General features: G+C 42.7%; 1 protein-coding gene across 3 annotated transcripts in view; it reads right to left on the bottom strand.

Moving 5' to 3' along the window:
• The window catches only part of PTPRN2 (protein tyrosine phosphatase receptor type N2), a 1612706-nt gene that overhangs the window by 498334 nt on the left and 1093361 nt on the right, over positions 1–21011 (bottom strand). For all 3 annotated transcript variants that reach the window (XM_063921907.1, XM_063921908.1, XM_063921909.1), the window contains one exon: positions 700–764. In XM_063921907.1, coding sequence (XP_063777977.1) covers positions 700–764 — 65 coding nt within the window. The remainder of the gene's footprint in view (positions 1–699; positions 765–21011) is intronic.

Consider the following 21011-nt stretch of genomic DNA (forward strand, 5'->3'; position numbering starts at 1 on the left):
GGGCTTCCGTTTACACTGCACAGCTTACCGGGTTGAACTCGTGTCCGGGTTGACCCTTTTCCACTAGCAACAAAACACGGGTAAATGCGCGCCCCCGTGCATTTACCCGTGTTTTTTGAGCTAGTGGAAAAGGGGTATTAGAGATCACTGCTCTCTATAGAGAAATGCTACAGTGCAATTAGGTATCTCAGCAAGGCAAATGACAGGGCAAGGATGACGGGAAGTAGAACATGCTCCCATCCCTCAGTATAGAGATGTCCATGTACACATCACTGCTGTCACTCCATAGAGACTAGTATCAGTATGTGAGTTTCTGTCCTCCTTTTACAAATGGAAGGGTGATAACAATTAACGTCTGCACAGCTGATTTTTGTGGCTGTTAGATACTTAAAAAGCAACAATAAAACAACAACAAAACACAATTATACTTTTTTTATGTCTTGATAAGAATTCCCGAGTATGACGTTTTCTAAATCACTTTTAACGACTTCTTTAAAATAATGTTCAAAAGACAATGGAATGAAGAGTTTAATCATGGAAATTTCAATACGGATCAATGACTGGACAGATTTGGTTTTCAAGTTTTGTCTCTAGACTTTTCTGTACAATCACATATAATAATAAATGATCCTTAAATAGAAGCATTGTGGAATCACAAATCATCTATGCATAGTTATACAAAAGTATACAAGGTCCTACCTCCGCAACGCCCGTCTGCAGGATTCGCAGCCCTGTGGATTTCTCAAGCTTCTCCTTATTTGCAGCTAGAAAGGAAAAAAATATATATATATTATTTGTTGGGTTGTTTTTATTCCTCTTGTGTCTGCATTAATTTACAGATACACTGCTCTAACAGCAACTGTCAATAAACTGGACATCCCTATGAAGGGCAATTATCCTAATTATATTCCATTCTGAGGTCTACTGTTGACACAATATAAGTAGTATTTTTTCAGAGGCTTAAGACAAACCATGAGCTTGATAATCAGCCAATGCGATTAGCTTGTCAGGAAAAATATGCATCATATCTAAAGCCATTATTGTCACAACACCTACATGGCAGCTGTGTCAAGCCATTAGCACCCTCTGTACAAATGCAAAACACCTTTTAAGCCACAGCATTGTATGGACTTAATGTGACAGCAGTAACACAGCTCTTGCTTGGCAAGGTTCTACTCTGGTGGCTCAGCTCAGCATTTCCTTATATCTGCAACTACCCCCAATAGGTAAGTTATCAGACTCTCCGAACACTAAGGAAAAGCTTTGGTGGTGACATCTATCTTACATTCTTCATAGTACCACAAACCACTGTCTGTATATCACGTACTGCATCTTAGTACAGCAGGTTTATACTTCTGTGCTCTCAGTTGTGTTTTTTTGTAATCAAATTGTTGTGACGTGCAGACCCAGAACACTTGACTCACATCACTATAATGAGACAGCAATGGTGTTAATATAGAGCAAGTATCCAGTAACATGATGGTGGCATAGTGGTTAGTATTACTGCCTCACAAACCTGGGGTCATGAGTTCAATTCCTGACCAATGCATTATCTGTGTAGAGTTTGCATATTCTCTTAGTGTTTACATGGGTTTCGTCCAGGTCCTCTGGTTTCTTCCACTCTACTGTTTATGTGCATCCATGTGGTAGGGAAAGAAATATAGAGTACATGAGCGTAGCTATTGTGGGTGCAGGGGGTGCCATTACTTTGGGGTTTAGAGACTTAGGGGCCCAGTACACCTGCACCCAGGATATATAGTTGTGTACCATGTAGTGTTCCTTCTCGGCTGTTTCAGCAGGGTGCTGCCCCATGCCCATTTTTTTAATGTGAAAAAGCACCCTGACCTTTCTCAGTGCACCCTGCAGGATCATAAATCTCCCCCTTGTGTACAGAATGCAAGTCAGAGTGCATGTTACAATGTTGTTGTCTACTCCTTGCCCATCTCTGAAATTGGAAACAATTTCTATCCTTAGTGAAATGGATGGCAGAGGAGGGACTGTAAGTGGCATCACCGCTGTGGCTGCCGGCATAGCACAGCACTCCTAGAGTGGACACTACCATGTTGCCTACTAATACGAACTGTGGCATTATATTGTGACATAATGTGAACTCTGAGCGCTGTGTGGCATAATGTGAACTAGGGGCACGTGAACTGAGGTTATTGTGTGGCATAACGTGCAGTTCTGAACTAAGGCTCCACTTTGGGCTACAACGTTAACTAGGGCACTACATTGGGGCATTACATTAACTAGGGCGCTACTATACATTAATTAGGCTACTACAGTGGTGCACAAAATAAACAACTGCTGCATAGAGAGGTCTCTCTCTTAAAGCATTGAGGCCGGGGCATCTTCAAATGTTGCAGAGGGACTCACATACAGAAGTTCAGGCTACGTCCCTCATAGATTGTAAGCTTTCCCGGGGCAGAGGCTGATGTGAATGACTAAAACACTTTCTGTAAAGTGCTGTGTAATAAGCCTGCATTATATGAATACCCAAGGCTATTTTTCTGGTGAAACGGTGCAAAACACCGTTCCTGAAGCTCTTTTAAAAAAATGCCACCATCAGAAACTGTGTTCCAGAACCTCCTGCCGGCACCAGCATATTTTTTTTTTTTTGGTAGTTGGTTGCGGGGGTGAGGGAGGAACACTGTGTTAGTAGCCCACACTTCCCCTGCAATGTCTTGGGAGCACCAGGGGCTGTGGAAATGCATCTTCTCCCATTAAGGACCTGACAACGAACATGAAACGCTTGCCAAAAAACATAAGACCCCTGGCAACGAGCAGTAAACCCCTGACAATGAGCATGAAACCCTTGGCAAGGAGCAGGAGACTCCTGGCAACAAGCAGGTGGCCTCTGGCAATGAGCAGGAAACCCCTGACAACGAGTATGAAACCTGTGGCAACAAGCAGCAGACCACTGGCAACGAGCATGAAAAACTAGGGTATAAGGAAGTCTTTTCCTGCAAGGCCATGCCCCTTGCAGCTAGGCTGCGCACCCTTTTACTGGCGTATGCAAATTTTTTATTCTTGCCAAAAAAAAATCTTTATTCTTACAAAGGTGCCCTGCCCACTGTAGCTCCTCCCATATTGCCCAGAGCTCAGCCCACTGCTGCCCAGCCCCTGGGAGCTACAGAACCTGTTTTTGTACAAAAATAGCACTGTAAATTAGAGATGTGCAGGTTCATATTTACTAATATTTTTCTTTACGCCAGAATTAACATGAGTTCAGATTTATCTGGATTTTTTCTTATTGGATATCCAAAACACGTGACATCCGTGAGCCAATAAGATGCCAATTTGAGATACGTGTAAATCCGGGTAAATTCGAAACCCGCACATCTCTACTGTAAGTACGTAATAATAAATAAATGGAGGCACATGTGACATTGTATGGGCAAACCTGTCTGCCATTTTAGTTCGCATGTCAATACTATACAAATACTGCCCTGTAAGATATCGAGGGGTACATTTACTAAGCAGTGATAAGAACGGAGAAGTGAGCCAGTGGAGAAATTTCCCCATCAACCAATCAGCAACTCTGTATCATTTTATAATATGCAAATTATAGATGTTACTTCAGTACTGATTGGTTGCCATGGGCAACCTCTCCACTGGCTCACTTCTCCGCTCTTATAACTGCTTAGTAAATGTACCCATGAATGACAAGAACATACTTTATGGTCAAATTCTGAAGCATTGAGAAAACCTTTTTTATATACCGGTAGTTTTTATATATTAAGCAAAAAACAAACTATATTTCAGATTCTCATTATTTTGAAATTAAATCTTTCCCCTTTTCATATTGCTTTCTACAAGTTATCCTGAATAGAAAAATATACATTTGAGAATTTAATTTATTTTTCCTAATAAAAGTAGAACTCATTTGGAACATTCAAAGCATTGGGCAACATAAGACCTCTTTTTGTATTTGTGTGAAACAAAGGGTTTTGAAATATAAAAATGAAGCCCTTCAAAATGAAATTCATAGATGAAGGATATGCAAATAACCTGAAGAAGCGGAACCCTATAATGTTCTAAAAATTCTGCAACAGCCTGTTTAATTAGTATTTTAATTTATCAGAATAATTCCTTACACTTGACAATTCATTCAGTAATCCATATAATTAAGCACGTTTCTACACTGAAATAATTTAGTCTGCACCCTGATTTGTAACCTCTGGGAATTTCAGGAAGCGTTTTTGATCAACAGAATAGAGCCTTTGGCCTCTCTGCCACATCTAGTGGTTCCAACAGAAAGGGGGTCGGCATGACACTGAAGCGATCACACCAGTGCTTATAGCTCTGGTTGTGTGTACAGGCAAAGGCAATACACATTTTGGAACCTGCAAAACATTAATTGCCTGAATATACTGTATGTGGATATATATATATATATATATATATATATATATATAAATATATATATATATATTTATCTATATAGATCTACATACAGAGAGAGAGAGAGAGTTCCATACACATACAGGTGATTTTATATACACATACAAAAGCCAGTACACCATACGTTTTCTATTACATGCCTAGGTGCCCTCTCAAGTATGCATCGGAACGTGTAAATAGGAGTATTTTGCCAGTGGCACTCAAATGATATTCACAGTAGTTGAAATAAATATGTCCAACAGTCTATATCATATCCAATATTTCAGTCGCCCTTTACTGGAATAAAAGACTTGAGGGTATATGCAATTCCGGGAGAATTGCGGCAATTTTTCGCCCGTTTTTAAATTCGACACAATTCGACCGTCGAATTCCGGCCGGCGGGTGCCGGAATTTGACATATTCAATAAAAAACGGATTCGACAGTCCAGCTGTCGAAAAACGGACCAATTGACGGATTTTGAATCAACTTTTCAGATGGTACAAAAAACGGTAAAAAACCCGGAAAAAAATTGCGTGGGGTCCCCCCTCCTAAGCATAACCAGCCTCGGGCTCTTTGAGCCGGTCGTGGTTGCCAAAATACGGGGGGGAAAATGACAGGGGATCCTCCGTATTTTAACAACCAGCACCGGGCTCTGGTCCTGGTGCAAAGAATACGGGGGACAAAAAGAGTAGGGGTCCCCCGTATTTTTTGTACCAGCACCGGGCTCCACTAGCTGGACAGATAATGCCACAGCCGGGGGACACTTTTATACCACTCCTTGCGGCCGTGGCATTAAATACCCAACTAGTCACCCCTGGCCGGGGTACCCTGGAGGAGTGGGGACCCCTTCGATCAAGGGGTCCCCCCCAGCCACCCGAGGGCCAGGGGTGAAGCCCGAGGCTGTCCCCCCCCATCCAAGGGCTGCGGATGGGGGGCTGATAGCCATGTGTAAAAATGAAAGAATATTGTTTTTTGCAGAAGAACTACAAGTCCCAGCAAGCCTCCCCCGCAAGCTGGTACTTGGAGAACCACAAGTACCAGCATGCAGGGGAAAAACGGGCCCGCTGGTACCTGTAGTTCTACTGCAAAAAAAATACCCAAATAAAAATAGGGGACACACACCGTGAAAATACAACTTTATTTCACACATGCCGACACATACATACTTACCTATGTTGACACGCCGACTGCCACGTCTCCAATGTCGACGAATCCGGGGTACCTGAAAATAAACTTAATACTCACCTAAATCCAGTGTCCTGTGATATTTGTAATCCACGTACTTGGCAAAACAAAAAAACGCATTTACCCGATCCACATGGCTGAAAGGGGTCCCATGTTCACACATGGGACCCCTTTCCCCGAATGCAGAGACCCCCCGTGACTGCTGTCACAGAAGGTCCCTTCAACCAATCAGGGAGCGCCACGTCGTGGTATTCTCCTGATTGGCTGTTTGCGCGTCGGAGCTGTCAGACGCGCATCGCACAGCCCCCTCCATTATCTTCAATGGTGGGAACTTTGCGGTCAGCGGTGAGGTCACCCGTGGTCAGCGGCTGACCGCGGGTAACCCCACCGCTGACCGCAAAGTTCCCACCATTGAAACTAATGGAGGTGCTGTGCGATGCGCTGTCTGCCAGCTCAGACGCGCATAGGGAATCAGGAGAGTGCCAGGACGTGGCGCTCCCTGATTGCCTGAAGGGACCCTCTGTGACAGGAGTCACAGGGGGTGTCAGCATTCGGGGGAAAGGGGTCCCATGTGTAAACATGGGACCCCTTTCAGTCTGTGTGGATCGGGTAACTGCGTTTTTTTATTTTGCCTAGTACGTTGGTTACAAATATCACAGGACATTGGATTTAGGTGAGTATAATTTTATTTTCAGGTACACCCCGTGTATTCTACTTGGACAAGTGGACCGAACGTTGTGTCAACATAGGTAAGTATGTGTGTGTGTCGACATGTATGTAATAAAGTTGTACTTTCAAGGTGTGCGTGTCCTGTTTTTATTTGGGTATTTTTTTGCAGTAGAACTACAGGTACCAGCGGGCCCGTTTCCCCCCGCATGCTGGTACTTGTGGTTCTCCAAGTACCAGCTTGCGGGGGAAACTTGCTGGGACTTGTAGTTCTTCTGCAAAAAACAATGTTCTTTCATTTTACTCAAGGCTATCAGCCCCCCATCCGCAGCCCTTGGATGGGGGGGACAGCCTCGGGCTTCACCCCTGGCCCTTGGGTGGCTGGGGGGGGACCCCTTGATTGAAGGGGTCACCACTCCTCCAGGGTACCCCGGCCAGGGGTGACTAGTTGGGTCTTTAATGCCACGGCCGCAGGGAGTGGTATAAAAGTGTCCCCCGGCTGTGGCATTATCTGTCCAGCTAGTGGAGCCCGGTGCTGGTACAAAAAATACGGGGGACCCCTACTCTTTTTGTCCCCCGTATTTTTTGCACCAGGACCAGGCGCAGAGCTTGGTGCTGGTTGTTAAAATACGGGGGATCCCCTGTCATTTCCCCCCCCCGTATTTTGGCAACCAGGACCGGCTCAAAGAGCCCGAGGCTGGTTATGCTTAGGAGGGGGGACCCCACGCAATTTTTTTTCGGGTTTTTAACCCATTCCATAAAATAAAATAAAATATTTAAAAAAATATATAAATAATACTTGTGCCTCCTAAATAGAAAAACCAAGTACCTAATCCCTTCTAATATAAATAGATATGCTATTAGTAATAAAAAAACCACACAATTTTTTTTATTTTTTTTATTTTTATTACATTCCGCCAGCAAAGTGAGGCGGATTGAAAATGACGAATTTACTGTCAAAAAGCACTGTTGTCGAATTTACATTCTTCAATTGAATATACTTTTGTCGAAAAGCCGCATTTGTACCATTGCAGAAATGTCGAATTTGTCAAATGTCGAATTTCAAAAAGTCGAATTTGAAAAGTCATTTTTTTTGACGAAAAGTACTGTATTGCATTGTCGAATTTTTTTTGGGGCGAAAAAGTCCCGTTTTTCGAAATTTTGGGGAATTCGACCGCAATTGCATATACCCCTTAGTGGTGATGTTGCTGATAACCCACAAACACTGAAGCCAGTATTGCTTTGAGGGGTATGTTGTCATTATGTCGACATTCAGAATGTTGACATAGTCAAATTTATGAAAATGTTGACATAGACAAAGGGGGGTATTCAATTAGGTCCTTAGGTGAAAAAAAAAATGGACTTTTCGCTATTTTTAGGGTGAATGGGGATTTGCCCTATTCAATAGCAGGGCCCTTTTTTGCCTAGGTGAAAAATTCAGCAGGAGCGAAAAACATGTGGCTGGGCAAAACCACGTTTTCTCACCTGCACCGGCGAAAACGCGGGCCATTTTCGCAGACTATGAGGCATTTTTCGCCAATGCCTTTTCACTTAAAAAAAGGTGAAAAGTCATTGGCGAAAATACCTTAAAAATGGGTGAAAACGGGCCTCAATTGAATAGGCAGGGGGGGGGCGAATTCAATGGCTCAGAGATTACCGAAGCTAATTGAATACCCCCATAATATCAACACTGTCATAATGTAGATAGCCCATGTTAGTGTTAGGTTTAAGGTTATGTTTATGCTGCAGTTAAGGTTAGGCTGCGGTTAGGGTTATGGTTAGGCTGCAGTTAGGTTTAGGCTGTGGTTAGGGTTAGGCTGCAGTTAGGGTTATTATTAGGCTGCGGTTTAGCTGTGGTTAGGGTAAGGATGTGGTTAGGGTTAGGCTGCAGTTAGGTTTCGGCTGAGGTTGTGATTAGGCTGCAATTAGATTTAGCTGCGGTTAGGATTATGATTAGGCTGCAGTTAGATTTAGGCTATGGTTAGGGTTAGGCTGCAGTTAGGTTTAGACTGCAATTAGGGTTATAGTTAGGCTGTGTTTAGGGTTAGGCTGCAGTTAGGTTTAGGCTGCGGTTAGGGTTATTGTTAGGCTGCTGTTTGGCTGTGGTTAGGGTTATGGTTAGGATGTGGTTAGGGTTAGGCTGCAGTTACGGTAGGCTGTAGTTAGGGGTAGGCTGCTGTTAGGATGCAGTTAGGTTTAGGGTGAGGTTGTGATTAAGCTGCAATTACATTTAGGCTGCGGTTAGGATTATGATTAGGCTGCAGTTAGATTTAGGCTATGGTTAGGGTTATGGTTAAGATGCAGTTAGGGATAGGTTGCAGTTAGGTTTAGGCTGTGGTTGTGATCAGGAGGCAATTACATTTAGGTTGTACATAGGGTTAGGCTGCAGTTAGGTTTAGGCTATGGTTAAGCTGCAGTTAGGATGTCAACATGCCGACTGTTGACACTCACAATGTCAACATTCTGGTAAAGGTGGCATTATTATTCGAAAGATTTAAATCTGCACAGGACATAACAATTATAGATAGATAAATGGATAATAATGTTAGACCAACGTAAAAGCCTACTTTGGTAATTAGTTCAGCAAATGGTTGGTGGTGCTCCCGGAAGATAGTTAGGTGGCATTATGTCAATGTCGATATTGTGAATGTGGACATATCAATAGTGACTGGCTGGGAGAACTGATTGACTCGCTGAATCAATGTAAAAGGTGAGAGTGCTGTGCAATGTCAGTGACACTACACACCCACTGCACTGCACAGCACTGTCACCTTTTACAATGAATCAGAATCCAGATATTACCGTCTGCGATATCACCCACTCTATCCGTTACATTAGCCATTTCGGGGCTGGCAGCCCAGGTGCTGTGTTGCGGAGTCAGGGCCTCTGGGGATCTGGGCGCGGCTGTGGCGGGGAGGCACTTCTGTGACATCACACGCAGAGGAGGCTCCAGGGCTCAGAGAGTATGGGGTGCAGGGAGGGCTATGAAAGCCTTCCGCTGCGCCGCTTCCATACACATCTATACCAGTGGCTGCAACAGCTTTTGTTCCACCTGCGCCGCGGCTAGGGAGTAGGGATTGTTGATGACGGAGGGGGCAGGCGGACTAGTAGCAGGACAAAGAGGGTAATTCTGAGTTGATCGCAGCAGCAAGTTTGTTAGCAACTGGGCAAAACCATGTACACTGCAGGGGGGGGGCAGATATAACATTTGCAGAGAGAGTTAGATTTGGGTGGGTTATTTTGTTTCTGTGCAGGGTAAATACTGGCTGCTTTATTTTTACACTGCAATTTAGATTTCAGTTTGAATACACCCCACCCAAATCTAACTCTCTCTGCACATGTTATATCTGCCCCTCCTGCAGTGCACATGGTTTTGCCCAACTGCTAACAAATTTGCTCCTGCGATCAACTCAGAATTAGGCCCATAGGACGCTGCAGTAAAAGGATTCCCCCCCCCCTATCTACAGCGCAGAGACTTGCCGCAGATGCAGTAGCATACCCTCCAACACTACCTTTTTGGTAGGTACAGTACCTTTTTTTCATGGTCTGTCCCAATTTTTGGATCTCCAAACCTCCACTGAAAGTATAGGAAAAGGGGCGTGGCCACACATCTTTTAACCCTGTGACCATGCCCCCTTTTTCAAATTTGTACCGATTTTTATCTGTAAATTGTTGGAGGGTGTGTTGCTGCAGATGCAGTGGGCCTATTTTGGGGTGTGGACCTGGAGCTGCAGCTCCATCAGCCCCATTGTTAATCCTGCTCTGGGAACACACAGCAGCCAAAGAGCTGAGCCTCCCATTGGATGTAACCTGTGTGGGAGGGCGTTTCTCGCCCCAACCAGCGTTATTCACACAGTCACAGAGTGACAGATCTGGGCTATTATATAGGAGATAATAAATAGTAATAAAATAACCACAATTACAATCTAACTTTATTCCTTACTAACTTATATTAACTCTAATAGAGTTACTCACTATTTCTAACTACTAGGGGATCTGTCAGTCTGAAATATGCGGCTTGTGGGGGATTCTCATTGGAAGCCTTTGCTCTGCTAATTGCAGTGCGGACTGGCAGTCTCTGGGAGAGAAAACACCTTCCCCTGGGACAGCCTGTCAGTCATGTGACTAGCAGGGAGCACTTCTAATGGACAGTGACTGGTGTGATAGATTTTACTAGAGGTGCAGCAACTGATGCAAAGATGGCACCTGTCTGCAGCTTGTGTAGTTCTGTTCAGGAATGGTGGATGGTGCGGAGCCAAAACTAATGGTGCCCATACACTTGTGAGGTAATTGGTGCTAACCTTCGATTTCAACCGCATCTGTGAGAGAAATCAGGGGATTGTATGCACATTTTAGGTACCTTTTGACGCGATGCGCGGGCACGCCGGTCGAATCTCGCGTCTCAAGATAGTATGTACTGCACTTAATATTTATCAAATGGCAGTGCGATCGCATGTGTTTTTAAAAACACATGCTATATATCGCACTGCGATGTGCGATGGGCACCCACCGGGAGCGGGCGGAAGCCGCTCCCACTCAGCGGTGACGTGCCCATCACGTGATTACCATGCAATCTATTGCATGATAGCATGGCAATCACTTTGGCAGTTCAGGTGCGATGAACTGCCGGTGCGATGCCCCGCGATGTCACGTTGCGGGGCATCGCACAAGTGTATGGGCACCATAAGAAGTAATGAATGGCAACAGCCGGTGTGAATAGATAGAAATTCCGGTACTTGGGAGTCCAACAGAAATAAAAGAGTGGGGTACCATGAATGCTGTGTAAGGTTCTGCATCACACGTTTTGCTAAATCACTCAGCTTCATCAGAGGCATACAGTTTTCTAGTAGACCACTTGCACAAACTGCTGCACAGTACTTTTTATCTATCAGGAACATCATCTGTCATTTTTATCCTTTCTTCATTATAGGAAAGGGTGTCGCTGTTTTCCATATGTGAGTACTAGTACTGTGCTATTTATGAACATTGCATCTATCATGTACAGCGGGAGATGCCTGGTGTGAGAGAGATGGCAAGTCCTGTGCAACCCTCCTAACGTGGGGCATCTTTTTTTTGCCGAAAGTGTTTCTTATTCGCAATACGATGCAACTAGCACTTCATATACAAATTCAAAGATTCTAACATACTGTATCAAATGAATCCGCACAGTCTCCTGGTGCATTCCAGGGACATCGTGTTGCGAGTTGCGACTAAGATGCATTTCCTGCAAAAAGGCACCTGACTCTAGCAGAGTCTCAAGGGACCTGGCTTGGTGAAAGGAGCTGTTTGCCGTGACCACAGCAATGATTTATGAGGAAACATCTTTAAAATATCTAAGATCACACCATATTTTTTTTACTGTTTGCGTAATTTAACGTTTTATGAGATATATTATTTTTATATATTCAATTTATTAAATAGATTTTTTCTTTACAATGTTTTTATGTAATTATATGTCCAATATACACCCCCATTTATAGGCATGTATAGTTTTTAGTTTCTAATACATTTGCTTTTTTGTAATATATGTTGAACTCACCTTTGCACTGACTATATTTCTGTTTCTGGGTTCTACATCTTTTCGGGTGACTGTCTCGTGTGGACCTGCACCGGCAATATCGTGACTTCATATTCATCATTTCCATGTACTAATCTTTGTCACTATTTTCGTGATGAATGAATGATGATATACTTAAGTTATAGCTAGATACGCTTTAAATATATATATATATATATTAGATACGCTTTAAATATGTATAATGTTTTTGATGTTTGTAGCGTTATGATTATAATGTCACTTCAGGATGTGTCTAGCTGAGTACAAAAAGTAAATACGAAGCTAGAACCTCAGCATAATAATCAATAAGAGCCTTAAATAAAACATGGACCTCTGTATTCTGTCTGTAGAAGTCTTTCTTTGACTCTGTTTGAACCTTCTAGACCCACAGGGAAATATACTCTAACTGAGCAAATACTTAGGCAGTGGAAATAAGCATAAGAGATGGAACAGTAATTTAGCACAGGGCTTATATATGGCAGACCATTATAGTAATATGAAAAACAACTGTTCCAAGGACTTCACAGATAAAACTGACATCACTGTCTGATTATTGCACTGACATCACTGGAGGGTTGTGGTTGAATGTACATATCATTACATTAGAAATATTTAGCTCATAATATTATATTATTCTTAAAATTAGGGATCCCGGTATATTTTGGTGAGCAGTTTATATACGGTATGCTCAATAAAATTAATTTGGACTGCAAAGTCTTATTTAAATGGAAATCAGATGGAAAATTGATCTAATTTGTCCTTGAACACTACCCCATTTATTAAAAGACGATGTTGGTAATTAAAGTTCATCATTACATCCCTCATCACTTTACCTAATAGAACAATGGTCTGTGTAGTTGATGGCGTGTTAACAATGATAATAAGCTCTGGAGATTATTTTTATCCTCATAAAGATATGGTTGCAGGACCAATATCCAGAATGCCTGGCAACAGCATCTTGGTTCGGATTCCAGCAAGTCAGTGTGACTAGGGAAGAAAGGAATCCAAAGGAGAGACATGCTCCAGAAACAGAAGGACATTAAACGAAAATGTAGATGTCAGTGGGGCAAATGGTCATGTGACCTAAAGATTGTTCTATATTATAAAATCAGTAGATGTAATAGCTTGGTGACAGGGACAGGACACTGTGATAGAACCGTTTTGTAATGGAAAGACTTAATTTAGATTTTTAGAATATTTTCTCTTTAATAGTTATATTTTTCGGACATAAATACCTATTATCTAAACCTGGCTATTTATCATTACCTTTTTATGCACGCGTAATAATTCTCTTTAGAACGCTGCAGTTTTATACCCTGAAAACATCAATATTATTTTACTTAAGCCGTATATGCTTGTCACTAACCCGTTAGAATTCTGTGCTTCATTTTACAGCATTGTTACTATTACATGGCTTTATTAGAGCAATTATTGGTTATATTGTTTGCCTGTATAGTATAATCTTCCTTTTGTCTATGTTTAATATAAGCCTTTTATTGTTCAGCTCAAGGCCTGTATTTAAGATCCTTTTTTGTTCTTTGTCCCTACACTTTTGTGCTATTTCAATTTCAAGTCAATTATCAGCCATTCCTGCTTCAAGATAATTAATGTACGCATTGAAAATCAAAGGTGCAGACTGTGTACCTATCTCGTGGCTCTTGGGCGAAATTATCAAAGCACATTACAAAAAACACATTTATGGTTTTTAATTTCACTTCGTTTTATGCATTTTAGCCCAAATTGTTTGCATAAAGCAATATGACACAGCAACCACTTAAGAACCCCATTTAAAAAACGAAACGTACTAAATAATGTTGTATATTTTCTTTACAAAACAACAACTTTTATTCACAATATGAACAGTTCAAAGAGAAGTGGCTCCTTTGGTGTGGAACAAAATCCACTTGGAATAAGAGAGAGGTTTTCATCAAAGGGAGTCTGACCATTCTGTAATATAAAACGCAAGTTTTCTTTTTTTTATTATTTTAAAGACTCTTAATCCTAAAATAAAAAAAAATAGAACTTTCAGTACCAAGCTTCTCAAAATATTCATTAAAAAACCTGGAAACTATTTTGCAACAGGAAGTTCAACGTAGCACTAGAATCAGAATTTGTAAAAAAAAAAACAAAAAAAAAACTGTGTTACAACCATGCTAATATTTTAAAAATGTACAGAAAATATAAAACAATAACATTTATGTTTGTCCTCAAATACAAAAATATGCAAAATAGTTTTCTGTCAAAGGCTGGGTGAATGGGAAACCATTTATGGCTAACTAATAGAGCAAAAATAACCAGCAAGATGTTTGTAAAGGCATACATGTAACAAAGGATGCTGAGAATACAATATACACTAAGTAGCCAAATCATTATGACCACCAGGTAGTTTTATGCAAAGAAGCTATTGTGCAGATAATGCTGATACTGGATGTCTGAATCTGTATAAGAATAGAAAGGAGAAGGTATGCAGATATGCAGAGACTAATTAAGGGGTATATTATATTAGAGTCGGATCCATTCCGACATGCATTTGTTGGAATGGATCCGACAACCCCTATTCAATCTCATTTCAATTCGACTTTTAAAAAGTCGAATTGAGATGAGGGACCCAGAGGAGGAGAGGGGGTGGGGGGGGTCGCGGGGAGACCAGAGGGACAGCCGCGGGCAGACGGAGGAGAGCAGCGCTACAGTAGCGCTGCAGGAGGTTGTCTCACAGGCGCCCGACCTCACGGCAGTGTCCACCCGGCTCCAGCAAGCGTGACCTCACTTGCTGGAGCCAGGTGGACGCTGCCGTGAGCGGCGCGGCTGTGAGACATCCTGCTGCAGCGCTGTGCTGTAGCGCTGCTCTCCCATGTATGCCTACGGCTGTCCCCCGTCTCCCTGTGGCTCTCCCCCCTCTCCTCCTCTGGGTCCCACATCTCAGTCCGACATTTTTTTATGTCAGACTCCGATGGTCGGAAACGGGGCTAAATCCTGTCGAGTTTGGCCCCGTTTCACACAAAAGTACGTGAATCGGCAGCTATACCGCCGATTCACGTACTATTCAACAAGTCGAATTCCATGACTTGTTGAATAAAAACTGCTGGGACTGAATAGGTCGATTCACGATTCGACCTTAAAAAGTCCAAAACTGCCATCTTTTTGACAGACGGTAGTTTTCGACCCTAATTGAATATTGCTGCTGCGATCAGATCTGAAATATCCCAATAGATAAAGTGTACACAGAATAGACAAGCAGACAAAACACTGGGTCTGAGCGCAAAACCTGTGGTCCTTAGTGGCTGCTGGATGCTCCAGTGGAACACAGTGGGCAGACATTTTCAGCCCCAAAGACGGACAAAAGCACATCAAATTACGGATAACTTGAATCAGAAACCAATTTGGCCTCTTAACAAATAGTACAATACAATAGTATTTGTTTATTAATAGAAGTCTGTATAGGACACGTGGGCACTCGCTGAGGCTGGAGGAGAGAAAATTCCGTACAAATCGTAGGAAGGGGTTCTTCACCGTAAGGGCAATAAGGATTTGGAACTCCCTGCTGGAGAAGATAATAATGGTGGACTCTGTAAATGCATTTAAAAATGGATTGGACAGTTTTCTAGCTGAGAAAAGTATCCAAGGCTATAGAATTTAATATATTGACATTAAGTATATGGGTGTATGGGTGTGATACGACATATAGTTGTCAATAGGTACGAAACCATTATTTCGGCTGGTGCATTATAATGTGCACTGCTTAATACAGAATACAGGTTGAACCCAATGGGCTTTTTGCCTCTTTTCAACCTCATTAACTATGTTACTATGTTACACAGCACGTTACATCATATGAGATACAGAAACAAAAGGACTGCCCGTATACCATTGCTGTCTGCTGAAAATACGGTGAACCGCTTCCAGTTTGCTTAGGGGCATAGGAATTGGACAGTAAATGATTGGAAATGCATAATGTGATCTGACAAACTCACATTTTCAATCACACCATACAGATGGTAGGCTGAGACAACAGCACAAAACTTTGGAACCTTCTTGCATCGTCACAACACCTCAGGCTGACGGAGGTAACAGATGTAGATATATTGCATTTGGGCTAAAATTCCCCATGAAACATACCAACAGTTTGGAGAATTCAAGCCATATTATGGGCAAAAGATGGCCCAACAAAGTCAGAGGCAGAGTAAGAGAGTAGAGGGCCTGTGTGCATGCTCCATGTGGGCAGTGGCTGAAGAGCTGTAGACTCTGGCTGTGAACATGGCGCCCAAGCCTTATTCCCATGGACATCTATTTTGTACATGTACAAATCACAGAGCAATTGGCTGCCATGCCATTTTCCTGGTGATTTCTGTCTGCAGCCCCAGCGTCCATGGGACTCCGGAGGGGTAAGTATAATAGAATGGGTGCTATATGTAGGAGGTTAGAACAGTGATAACTCCGCCAACTCTCAGGAATAGACAGGACTGAAAAAAAACCTCAGTTATGTATTTAATTGAAACTAAATGTTGATAATATTCTCCCCTATGTCCAAACACCACAAATACCTGGGCACATTCAATCCTTGGAAAGTGGAAGTGCACCTACAGTGTCTACAGTATGTGCAAGTCATTTACTGTAAATTGAGCAGTGTATATGTTGCGGTACAAGCTGCCGGTACCCTAGACCAGGGTGGTGACACTTTCAGTGTAAGTTTATTTGGTGCTCAGCGAGTTTGTAGACTAGGTCCAGCATACTTTTTGTACCTGTTTAGCTTCCCTGCTGTGGAAGCCAAGCAGGATTTCCCTGGGGTAATGAGGTCTCTCACAGTGCCTTCACCACAGGAAGTGACTCATCTTACAGTATCGGAATAATTTATTTTGTATGTTTTAGTTTTTCGGGATGGATTCAACAAACCAGTAACTTCTAGCACTTGGACCACAACTTACACTTCAAAATGACTTTTATGAAATGGTTAAAAAGGAAAATTATTTCCACAGGGCTTCATTTATACAGGGGGACAGGAGATGAATTTTTCATGAACAGCTAACACCACCCTCAGGGCTGCTGATAGGTTGCTCCTAGGGGATGTCTATTAGTATCTCATGTCAGTAGCCATTGGATATTGTCCTCTCTATCATTAAGCAAAGTCTCTGGTAGGAGCCTCTAGGGCAACATTCTTGTTATCACTGGAATTCAGGTGCATTTGATTAGTTATATTACTAGGAATGAATTATATGTGGCTAAAAACAACAAATATCTGTATTTGAACTCTCTAGCGTAACATAGAACTGGGGAGTTTAATAGATGATGGCTCTCTGAACTCCTGACCAAAACACCACCTGAGGAATATCTACATAAATGCAGACATTTAATTAAAGTTTTAAGAACATTAAAAATACCTCCACTTTATAATAAAATATTTATCTTTACATACTACTGTATGACGACTATATGACTATATGCATCAGTGACTGCAAGTATAGGACTTTTTGTACAAGTAACTATTCCTCCTCCTTACATAACTACTGTGAGCTCTATTCATGAAGAAGTGACCAGCTTTGTTTCACTGATAACAGGGCTTTTCTCCTCTTCGTTCCATTCAAAGAAGGGGTTTACCATGGAGATGTCCTGGGCAGTTCTCTACTTTCCCAATTCAGCAGCCCTACCGCTTAGATGTGACATCATGATTATGTTAATCTAAGATTTCCCCAGCAGTACCCCTGACTACAGTATATAATCGCTTCCCCATACAATAGAGTGAGTCCTCTGTGAATGGAGTAATGATGGGAAATAAGCCAGAGTGTGGCAAAAGAGCAGGGAAGTTTTATATTTCTCTACCTCCTCCCCATCCTCACCACTCGCTTCTCCCCCTTTGCACCCCCTGGAGTGGCAGACGCTGGTGTGCAAGGCGCTGTTGGCTCATGCAGACTAAGCAGAAGACTTTCAGGAATGTCAGTATTTCAGTCTCCGCTCTGGTTGTATCGCCAAACGGCTGCTACTATAGGTTGTTGTTTGAAGGGTAAGTATTCCTGGATGTCAACCTAATGCCAGAGTATATAGCCTACGCTTCCATTATGATGCAGTAAAGATCATTACTATCCACCACTTTCTGTTCTACAGTACATGAATGGAGCCCTGTGTGTTGAATGTGATTGAGGTGTAAGAAAATTACTTGAGGTGCCTCCATCAACACCACTTGAAGGTGGTGACCACCACCACTACTTCTTACCTTGGTAGACACTAGAGCGGACTCTTAGGAAAGAGGAAACCTTCAAAACAGGAAGAGTGTGGAAGTTGCCCAGAGCAACTATTCAGCTGCTAGCTATCATTTACCAAATACTGTACATTATATAACCTGACATCTTCAGCATCTCAGACTGAGGATATGGATCTTGACTGGGACATCATAGCGAAGCACCACACTCTGGAGTAGGGGTACACAACCACTGTCCTCAAGGCAGATTAACAGTCCAGGTTTTAAGGATAGCCATACTTGAGCACAGGTTACTAAATTAGTACCTCAGTTATTTTGATTTAAACATCTGTGCTCAAGCATAGATATCAATAAAACCTGGACTGTTAGTGTGGCTTGAGGACCGAGGTTGAGAAAAACTGTTTTGGTGCAACAGTGACATAGAGGAGCAGGAGGTCACAGCAGCACATGTAAGAAAATACTGGCTGCTTTATGCCAGAAACCAGCACTTAATGTTATTAGGTGCCTTCCAGGGCCGTAACTAGGGAGTGAAAGCAGTGCCGTCTCACAGGGCACAGGCTTCTGGGAGTGGCACTGCTGTGGCAACATAGCACCTGCATGTGGCTTGTGGAGTGCTTGTGACAGCACCCTGCAGCCAGTAGCAATGAAGCAGAGCCACCCAGAGCATCCATGTGATGCTCTGGGTAGGCACTATGCAGCTTGTGGAGCTGCCTGGAGCATCCTTAGGATGTCCTGGCCCGTTCCTACTTTTCCAATTCAGCAGCCCCGCCCATTAGATGTGACATCATGATTATGTTAATCTGGTCAAATTGTGAGCTTAGAAAATACAAATAATTATTAACAATATTCAGCTTCCTACGCAAGTATACACAGCTGTTTGCAACAGCATGAGTACCGCTGATCAAACTGAAAGGTGATAAGATACTACACAGGTTGCGGTCCTCTGACTGGGCTCCAATGTAAGAGATGGTAGGTATGAATTAACTGAGGGCAGTCAGTGAGACAGGAACCGGTCAGTATCAGACAGGCAATGCAGTACCAAGTCGGAACCAGGATGTCACTAGGATCAACCGAGGAAGTAAGCAAGGATAATCATCAGACGGATCATATCAGGCCACAAGGCTTTTCACTGGGAGCTCCAACAGGAACGTGAGTTGGAGTACAGGTTTGGAGTCTAATATTCTGGCACTGAATAGTGCCCAGAGACTTTCTTATATATAAGGAGATTTGAATTTGGCACCAAACAAGACGCCTACCGATTAAAATTTTAAACAGAGTGGTGCGCATATCTCTATAGGAACCACAGCCATCTGCAACAGCTGCCAGGAGCAGAGCCACAGCAGCAGAGGGATAAGGGAGATGCCAGATGTCCGCACACCAGACCTGGTAAGAGAAAGCCGGGCCCCAGTGCTGTGACACTTATTTCCTGTGCGTGGCTGCCACATAACCCGCATTATGAATTGACCCTCCATACGTAATGGTTGGCAAGACATCCTTTTTAGCAAATTTTTATGTTACAGTTGTGGTAAATAAAAACTTTCATCTACAACGCTTTGTTCCAAGAAAAACTTTCTGGCATAACTAGGTCCAGATTTTTATATTTTATATTTTTGTGATGAGGCCATGAAGTGTTCCCACCAGACAGCTTTTCTACGCAGAACATTTTTGTGTGCACAAACCCTGTGCTGTGGACCTAAACTACTACTCCAGTGTCAGCTAACACTTTCTGCAGGTCTTTTGCTCTGTGTTATTTCTTCTTAACAGACCTGATCTATTATGCAAGCAGTTACCCCATAACATGTGTGGATCTCCAATATCTTGCCTTTACTTCAACAGTTCCCATTAACTTCCATCTTTTAATGATGTTTCTGACATTGAAAATTCAAGGTATTTAGATAATCTTTATAACTTTTCCCTTATTGAAACAGTCCATTATCTTTATTTTCAAGTGTTCAGTCAACTGCATAGAGGAGCCCATGGTTGTTGAGAGTAGACACAGCATCCTGAGAGGTTAGAGAGGTCAGAGTACTTATTCAGCATCCTTGGGAAATGTCTTCACTTGCCTTCATTTAAGCCCTAATGAGATAATCAAGTTTGGAATTTTTTTATATAGTAATACTGCAAAAACATGGAAGGGGACTCAAAAGCCCATGTAACAAAACTTTTTAATCTTTTTTATTCAGCAAATAATTATTAAGAATTTAAAAGCGCACAATGAGGTCAATTCAATAAGGTGCGATGTGCCACTGACCATCGGCTCAATGTACACATGCGCACACATTTATCCATTATGGTAGTGTCTGCAATGCTTATTTTCCTGTTCACCTCTACGGGAAAAGAGGCGATGCCGGCAAAGTGATGTGCCATATTAAAATGGCACATCACTAGCATTGTCCCTAATTTGAATCAGGAAGCGTTCAGCATCCCAGCGGTTGGGATGAGACCAACGCCAGAATCCCGACACCACTCCGAAGGTGAGTATCAGGATATAGGTTAGGGCAGAGGTTCCCAAATGCGGTCCTCAAGGCACCCAAACAGTCCTGGTTTTAAATGTATCCATGCTTGTCCACAGGTGACTTAATTAGCACCTTAGTCAATTTGATTTAACCATCTGTGCTGAGCCATGGATATACCTAAATCCTGGACTGTTGGGGTGACTTGAGGACCGTGTTTGGGAACCTCTGGGTTAGGGCCCAGCGAGGAGCATTAGGGTTAGGCCAAGGGGAGGTTAGGGTTAGGCACTAGAGGGGTGGTTAGCCATAACGCCACCTTCAACATGTTGGTCATAGCTGCCACCCCAGGAGGGTTATGGTTAGGTTAGAGGATGGGGGAGGAGTAGAATACTTACCCCATCCAGTGTCGGGATTGTCAGTGTTGGGATGCCGCTATCGGTCATGTGACTGCCGGCATTCCGACTGCCAGGATAACATACCCAACCCATTGAATCAACCCCATTATTTCATGTTTCAGCTTGCAAACTACGTAAGATGTGTTAAGTTACTTTTACTTTGAGATTCAGTTAAACTTGT

The sequence above is a fragment of the Pseudophryne corroboree genome, chromosome 5 (genome assembly GCF_028390025.1).
Source record: "Pseudophryne corroboree isolate aPseCor3 chromosome 5, aPseCor3.hap2, whole genome shotgun sequence".
In the NCBI taxonomy this organism is placed as follows: domain Eukaryota; kingdom Metazoa; phylum Chordata; class Amphibia; order Anura; family Myobatrachidae; genus Pseudophryne; species Pseudophryne corroboree.